The sequence below is a fragment of the Xiphophorus hellerii genome, chromosome 7 (genome assembly GCF_003331165.1).
Source record: "Xiphophorus hellerii strain 12219 chromosome 7, Xiphophorus_hellerii-4.1, whole genome shotgun sequence".
NCBI lineage: Eukaryota > Metazoa > Chordata > Actinopteri > Cyprinodontiformes > Poeciliidae > Xiphophorus > Xiphophorus hellerii.
Window position 1 is genome coordinate 11,464,818 of NC_045678.1, and position 8,810 is coordinate 11,473,627.

The 8,810-nt window shown below is 39.6% G+C and overlaps 2 protein-coding genes across 2 annotated transcripts; both read left to right on the top strand.

Moving 5' to 3' along the window:
• The first annotated feature begins 317 nt into the window (after positions 1–317).
• On the top strand, positions 318–5,317 carry col8a1a (collagen, type VIII, alpha 1a). The gene is made up of 2 exons (XM_032566809.1): positions 318–611; positions 2,048–5,317. Exons 1-2 carry the CDS (start codon positions 320–322, stop codon positions 3,982–3,984), a joined length of 2,229 nt encoding a protein of 742 aa, XP_032422700.1. The 5' UTR covers positions 318–319; the 3' UTR covers positions 3,985–5,317.
• Positions 5,318–6,268: 951 nt separating this feature from the next.
• jagn1a (jagunal homolog 1a) lies at positions 6,269–8,705 on the top strand. Its single transcript, XM_032568700.1, has 3 exons — positions 6,269–6,343; positions 7,611–7,733; positions 7,816–8,705. The coding sequence occupies exons 1-3, from the start codon at positions 6,276–6,278 to the stop codon at positions 8,276–8,278; spliced, it is 654 nt and encodes a 217-aa protein (XP_032424591.1). The 5' UTR covers positions 6,269–6,275; the 3' UTR covers positions 8,279–8,705.
• Positions 8,706–8,810: the final 105 nt, after the last annotated feature.

Genomic DNA, 8,810 nt, shown 5'->3' on the forward strand with positions numbered 1-8,810 from the left:
GACAATAGAAGTTCACTTTACTTGATCTCGAAGACCAGCTAATCTGGATTTATGCTAAAGGAAAATACCAAGAAAGCTATTCATTCGTTGATGTTACCTGTTTATATAAAATAACATAATTAATTCCCAAATTCCGACTGTCTCAGTAGCAAATTACAGGTGTAATTGTTAGAAATGTCCAGGGGAGGGAGACAGAGTGTTGTTGTTGCTTCCTGTCTGAAGATAAAACATTAGAAATGCGATGTTCAGCTGCAAGAGATATATCAGCTGTGTCCCATATAATATTATTAATTATTCACTCTCTCTACAGGCTTTGGTCATGCCTCCCCTTATAGGGCCCCTCGCCACTGTTTTGCTCCAGCTTGTCGTCTTCATATCTGTGACTGGTGGTGCGTACTACGGACACATGCAACACCCTCAGCCATACCAGCCAATGCACCACCTTCAGCACATTAATATGGGCAAGGGAGGTTTTCCTCAGCAACAGTACCTTGGCAAAGAAGTGCCCTACATGCAGTTTCCACACTACAGGAAGGAGCTTCCCCAGATGCCCCTCAAAGGCAAAGAAAATCCTCGGAAAGGGGGAAACTACAATGCTGGCAAAGACAAAGGTTAGAAATTCTGAACACAGCAACACATTGACAATGTGCATATACGTTGATATATACAGTACAGACCAAAAGTTTGGACACACCTTTTAATTCAATGAGTTTCCTTTATTTTCATGACTATTGACATTGTAGATTCACACTGAAGGCATCAAAACTATGAATAACACATGTGGAAATATGCACTAAACAAAAAAGTGTAAAACAACTGAAAATAGCCCTTATATTCTAGTTTCTTCAAAGTAGCAACCTTTTGCTGTGATTACTGCTTTGCACACACTCTGCATTTTCTTGATGAGCTTCAAGAGGTAGTCACCTGAAATGGTTTTCACTTCATAGGTGTGCCCTGTCAGGTTAATAAGTGGGATTTCTTGCCTTATAAATAGTCATGAAAATAAAGAAAACCCATTGAATTAGAAAGGTGTGTCCAAACTTTTGGTCTGTACTGTACATGGCAAAATTTGCAGAAATGTGAAAAATATAAATACTTTTTGTTCTTCGCAGCATGGTAAAGTTCAAGTTGCATTATAGTACAGAGTATAGTTAAACATATTTTTTAGAAGTGTTTTCACACCCTGACACCCTTACTCTGATTAGCCTAGCGATATGGCCCCTGAGAAGTTGATTGTGGAATATTCCTCATTTTTGGAAAAATTGTTAATTTGACAATTACTGCATACTAAACAACTATTTAGTAAACCAGTCCCACAACCTTTCATGAAAAACTTTGACAGTGCCCTTCAGCGGGACAGTTGAGGTCCCCTAAAAAACTGATAAGAACTTAAGGAACAAAGAAATTTGCTCTCTCTGGGTGAAACTACAGATTGATGTAATTTTTGTTCTTCAATTTTTGGTTTGGGAGTTCCTGTTGTTTGTTTATGATACATAAACAAATGTGTCATGCCTTGGAGGCAGAACTTTTGCTTGTATGTTGTCCAGAATATATCAGAAATTTGCAATGGTTTATGCACTGACCAACGCAATGTAGCACATATGAGAATCTCCAGTAGTTTTGAACTTGATTTCTTCTTTAAATTTGAAATGCCTTGATTGAAATAACTTTGGTCTCATTCTTCCAACCTCAGATACAAATTTCTCTGTTGTTGTGAAGTACATACAGGTCGTTATTCTATATGGATCCCAATCTAGAGAGTATTTAGTATAGTCCACTGAGTACAGCGATTATTTTTGCTGATGTCTCAGAACCAAACATATCTGGACAGCTTCATGTGTTCACTGTTTATTCCCTGATTGGGCATAAACATTTTCGGTCAGTATAGAAAGCTTAACGGCTTGATCATAATGTCATTGGAGGTCAGATTGAATCACTGTTTGTAGAGGAATGTGCTGTTGCAGGTGATAATTTGGGGACTAAATGCTTTTCTGTATTTTTGTAAATATGCACTTTCTGTATTTAACATCTGTGTAATTACTCACAGGTCTAACAATTCCTAGTGCAGTAGAAGGAGCTGCCCTGGGAGAACAAGGCCCAGCTGGACCACCTGGACCAGAGGGACCTCCAGGACCTCCTGGGCCTCCAGGAGATGGTCTGCCTGGTCCTGAAGGCCAACTGGGACCTCCAGGTCCACCAGGATTGCCTGGAATAGGGAAACTAGGCTTACCTGGAGTGCCAGGAAAACCAGGTGTAATTGGTGAGCCTGGGCCACAGGGACAAATGGGACCAAGAGGTGAAGAAGGCCCCACTGGTCAACCAGGTCCTCAGGGACCATTGGGCCCACCTGGGCTTCCTGGAATAGGTAAACCAGGGATGCAGGGATTACCAGGACAACCAGGTGGCAAAGGAGAACCAGGTCACAAGGGCCTGCCAGGACTGCCGGGATTACCGGGACCAAAAGGAGACAAAGGACTGGGCCTGCCAGGACAGCCTGGTCACAAAGGACTTCCTGGGCCCCCTGGACCAACTGGCCCAAGAGGGCTGCCAGGTTTTGGAAAACCAGGGTTGAATGGCTTGCCAGGTCCACAAGGGCCACCAGGACATAAAGGACATCCTGGAGAATCTGGGATTCCTGGGCCAGCTGGGAAAGGAGGACCACCTGGCCCACCAGGTCTACCTGGTCAAGGAAAGCCAGGTCAAAATGGTCTGCCTGGAGAACCAGGAAAGACAGGTGAAAAGGGCCCTCCAGGACCACCAGGATTGCCAGGTAAACCAGGACTTCCAGGATTTGGTAAACAAGGACTTTCAGGACCAAAAGGCGATAAAGGAATGAATGGACCACCTGGACCTCCAGGACTTAAAGGAGATAAGGGCCATGACGGATTACCTGGAATGCTTGGATCTCCTGGACCAAGTGGTCCACCAGGTCCTCCAGGACCGATTGGACGACCTGGAAGCGGAGGTGCACCTGGTGCTAAAGGAGATTGTGGAGACGGAGGACCTAAAGGGCTGGATGGAGCCAAAGGTGACCTTGGTCCTCCAGGGCTACCTGGTAAGACTGGTCTAACTGGGGAAATTGGGGAACCAGGTCCTAGAGGTCAACCTGGATCAAATGGTCCTAAAGGTGCTGATGGGTATAAAGGTCTACCTGGTATTGCTGGTCCCCCCGGAACTCCTGGTTTAAGAGGAGTGGCTGGATTACCTGGGGAAAAGGGTATTCAAGGACCTCAAGGAATCCCTGGAATAGATGGTACAGCTGGACCAATGGGATCTCCAGGTCCCACGGGACCTAAAGGAGAAAATGGACTACCTGGTCCACCAGGCACTGCAGTCATTTCGAGTCCAGGCCTGCCTGGTCCTGCAGGACCCCAAGGAAGAGAGGGACCATCTGGACTCCCAGGACAGCCAGGTCAACCTGGTCCACCTGGACCACCCGGACCACCTGGTGAACCTGTTTTTTCTCCAGAAATGGCTGGGGTTCTTTCTGAGATGGGACCAGGACTAGATGGTGTTAAAGCTGGAAGTTATGGCAAAAAGAGCAAATACGGTGGTTATGGGGCTGAAGTAATGGGTTCCAGTGGGCTTGAAATGCCAGCATTTACGGCTGTAGCATCCACTCCCTTCCCACCTGTGGGGAGTCCGGTTGTTTTTGATAAGCTGTTGTACAATGGCCGCCAAAACTACAATCCTCAGACAGGAATCTTCACCTGTGACATCCCCGGCATTTACTACTTTGTCTACCACATTCATTGCAAGGGAGAGAACGTGTGGGTGGCTTTGATGAGAAACAATGAGCCTGTGATGTATACATACGATGAATACAAAAAAGGTACCTTAGACCAAGCCTCTGGAAGTGCAGTCCTGCCTCTCCAACCTGGGGACACTGTGTATATTCAAATGCCATCAGATCAAGCCTCAGGACTTTATGCTGGACAGTATGTGCAATCCTCCTTTACTGGGTATTTGCTCTATCCAATGTAAAGTCACATACTTTATGAGCAAGGAAAGGGGGAAGCTTTTCGTTGAATAATGAATGATGGTATTATAACTTATCTTAGACTGAGCATTCCTTAATATAAAGTAAAAAAAACAACAAAAAAACGTTGCTCTCGTCAACGGAGATGAAAGCACAGAATTTGTACTGTATAACCTGAAAATCAATTCAAGTGGGAGACCTAAGACTTGTTTTTTTTTTCTTTTTTCTAATAAACATAAACATGGAGTGTATTAACAAGATAGTAAGATTAACTCCTCTCTGTTCATTACACTGTTACAGCTAGTCAACGTCAGTCCCTGTACAACATCAAAATTGGCATCTAGCAGGTAATGTGGAAAAAACCCCCACTATAACAATGTGCACCAATTCTGACAGTAAATTGTTATTTATTACTACATCTATACTTCCTGCCTCTTGGGGTATTAATGCAAAAATCTAAATACAGATAATTTTCTATTTTATTTTCGTCTGTCATTAAAGTTATCCTGTATTATTGTGCAGGCTGAAAATGTCTCGGTTCTGGGGAAAAAAAATTGAATAGAAAAATTCAGTGAGAAGAACACAAGGGCTAACTAACTACATGACTGTAAAACAATATGTATGAAGGAACTGACTATATTTATACAAGTGTATGTTGATTATTCTACTCTTGCGTAGAAGAACACAAACCTTAGACGGTAAAGACGAACATGACAGCTTTACAAGGAATATTGAGCTTTTATGGAGGAGATTAGAAAACAATGTAATGTTATTTTTGTTTTGAATTGTTTGCTGATAATTTTGTGAATCTGCTGCTGTGAAAAACCCATAAACTCTAGACACATTATTGCTCTGATCTATAAAGCCACTCAACAGACTACAAGAGACCATTTCACCACAATGAATAACAATGACATAAAATATTGTTACAAGTACCATACAAGTATACTATTCTTGTTTGCAAGCAACTTTTAGTGAGGAATGGTATTCATTCAGTTTTTTAAAGAACATTAATTCTTAAGAAAAATGTGATGTTTTTAATTGTCCCTCTATGGGAAGGCTCATCTCTTTTGGGAATAATAACTTTGTTTGGGCTACTTAATTTTGTTTGACTGAAATGAATGTTTCTTTTTTTTATTTAACAGGTTTAATTCAAAATTCACTGTTTCAAAACTAGGATGTAGGACACAATTTCATATTAGAAGCACATCATTCACAATCCATTTCCCATATAATGGATTATGATGAAAAAATAAAGTATGATGAGTTTAAAAGGAGTCCCTGTAATCGAATTGTGTTGGTGTTTAAACTTTGTTGTGACCATTTAAAAAAAAAAAAAAGTTTATTAAAATTGTATCTGAGTGATTCTTTCCTTTTACAGTAAGCTGCATGCATAATATTATGCATACTTGCAGCTTGTTGTTTATGTCTATTTGCTCAGGGCAGCATTTATAAAAGAAGCAGCTCTGCTTGTGACAGTATATTACAGAAAATACAACCAAGGACATTTAAGCAGGATATTTAAGCATATCCTGCTTAAATATTAGCAGGAATAACATACTCAATTGACACTGGTGAATTATTTGGAAAGAAATCTGTAAATTAAATTAAATTAAATTAAATACTTTTTCCCAACATGTCCTGGGCAACTATGTCCCCTGTGTGCAGCAGCAACACAGGACACATAGTTGTTGTGCAATAGACTATAGAGGTTATTTTATGCTCCAAAAGGATTAGAAACTACTGTATTTTCCACCAGGAATGTCAATATGTTCAGTTGAAAGGGAAATAGAAGAAAATCAGGAAAAAGAGATTGCAATAAAAAAAAAAAACAATGGAGAAGATGGCCTTAAAAAAGGGTTTGAAAGATAACAGGAACTTTATAATAAGAAACTTTGCACTGGTGAAGAAGTTTGTCTTCTTTGTTCAATGGCTGAATTATCAGTAAATATTTTTCTAAACCTTCTGTTGAATTCAATAATTTGATATCAAAATAAAATTTAAGACAAAAGTTTGAAATAACACTGTTTTTATTTATTTATTTATCTAATTTCCATTGGGGATTCTGTGGGTAAAATAATTGAATAGAACAGAATTGAATTCATATGAATTGAAAGTAAAATGTCAAATGCAATCTCCAACCCAGTTAAAGTCATAAGTATTTTTGAAATGACTGAAATCCTTGTAACTGCGCCTCGCTTTATCAGAGCTGCTCATCAGAACACATGTCAAATCTTGGGTGGGGTCGGAGTGGGGATGCTGATGCTGCGATCCGACTGTGCGCATGCGCGTTGCCATGTCCTGTATTTCGTCACATCTTTTGTGTTACTGTACAACGCATTCAACCATCGAGCTTGTCCAGAGGTAGGTAAATACTCAGCGGTATAATGAATCATAACATGAATTGATATTTAAGCATTGTTGAGGACGCTAACTCGAAGCCAGTCTAGTGTTTAATACGCACCTGCTCAAATTAAGTAAATACAGGAAATAGTGCGGCTCAGCAGCTAACGCGCTCCCTGCTTTCCGCCATCGTCGTTATTCTCGGTCTTAAGTTTTCGGTTTGTATCTAAACAACTGTTTATACCATTGTATAAATGCAGCAGAGTATTTACACTTAGTAACCCTTTTCTCATTTTGCCATGATGCAAAAAACCTCAGCGTATTTTATTGGAATGTTGTAAACCAGCAAAAAGCTTTACGTCACTGCAGCTCGGAAATAAAATTATTTTCATTTTTTGTGAAAGTTTGAAAAGTTTGGCATTCATTGGTATTCAATTCCCTTTACTAAATAACATTTAGTTACTAAACAACAATATAAATTCACTGAGGTCTTGAGAAGGCAACGCTTCAACTTGACATCGGTAGATTATTTAATAATCTATTATAATCTTAATCTAAATACAGCTGTTCTGCGAGGCATGTGGCTTGTTTTTATTCACGAACACACATGAATAGATTATGGAAAGGTTCAATATCTATCTATCTATCTATCTATCTATCTATCTATCTATCTATCTATCTATCTATCTATCTATCTATCTATCTATCTATCTATCTATCTATCTATCTATCTATCTGCTCTTGCAGAGCTCTGTTCTATCAGTCATCTAGATTCAAGAAGAATCTGCTTGGATCTAAACTGGATCTCAAAAAATATGAAGACTTTCATGTTCTTTGAGATCATAAAAGTCAAGTTCTCAACATGACTTTCATGAACTTTTAGCTCAACATGAAAGTCCCTACATTTGGAGAAAATCTAACACACTGTTCCCAATATTATGTGATGATGGCAGCATTGGCAGCATCATGCTGTGGGGAGAGAAGCTAGTCAGAGTTTGTGGCCCGATGCAAACAGTGAAATATAAGACCTTCCTAGAAGAAAATCTGTAAAGATTTGTCTTTATGCAGGTCAACAAACATTATATATGCTGTATTTTCTTTTTTCTTCCACTTTACAATTATACAACGCAACACTTTTGCAAGGCACTTCACAACACACTGACCTTTTAAAAATCTATCTAACACCTAAAGTCATTATTATTGTAGGAGGTAATTATCTGCGTTTGACCTGTTTATATTTTCTATCTAAACAATCAATAGAAATATTTGCAGCTTATTTTGTGTAAAGTTGTGTATTTCGTATGGAACAGGATCGTCCGAACATGACATCCCGTGTTGGCCCCAGAACAGCCAGTACAAATGGAAGTGACTTCAAACCCAGAGAAAAGGTGGCCCCACATTACCAGATGAGGCAAGCATACAGTTTCTATTGATAATATTTACTTTTTTAAATATCCAAACAACAATCTGAATGTTGACTTTCTATATCGCAGTGCTTCCCTGAAGTCAGAGGTTCGGAAGCTGAACTGGGTCCACCTTCTGATCTGGTTGCTAGTGGCTGCACAAGTGATTGTGAGCCACTTTGACCTGGTGTCACACGACACAGTATCCATACCGTACCAGTGGGAATACCCCTACCTGCTCAGCCTCATACCCCTTCTCTGCAGCAGCCTGTCACTCCCAAACAATAACATCAGCTACCTGGTTATATCCATGATCAGTGCAGGGCTTTTCTCTGTGGCGCCTCTCATTTATGGTGGCATGGAGATGTTTCCCGTAGCTCAGCAGCTCTATCGCCATGGAAAAGCTTACCGCTTCATTTTTGGCTTCTCTGCTGTGACTGTTATGTACCTCATCATGGTTGTTGCTGTTCAAGTGCATGCATGGCAAATATACTACATGAAGAAACTTTTAGATTCATGGTTTGATGCCACTCAGGAAAAGAAAAAGAAATGAATGTATAAAAAGGATTGCTTCTGGAAAATGTATGTTTATGTTGTTAGTTTCATTCAGTTGCATTTATTAGGTCAGAAAAATCCCACCGCATAACATATTTAAGATCCTAGAACAGTAATAAGTAGCAGGTTTGCTTGCATCTTGTGTCTGCAGTAACCAATGAAATCTTTGCACCTTCTTCAGTATTAAGCAGGCTTCTGCTTTTCTCTAAAAAGATCTCAGGTTACAGTGATTTCATTTTGCTCATGCTTACACAACAAAGACACAAGCTGTGTCAGTGTATACATTTTGCTCCTAAACTCCCAGTGTTTGTTCATATTAGGTGGTTTATTTGGTCTCGTTTGATTATGTTATGTAAATTATGATTATATGTCTATTTTTAGTGAGAAAAAAACTATTAAAGAAGAAATAAAATCATCACAACCTCTGTCTGCTCTGTTATTCTAAGCACCCTAATGACACTACTTCATTTTGACTTGTAGAAGCAAAAAATATGTATTGTATGTTTTCTTGATTACATTTAGTTTATGTC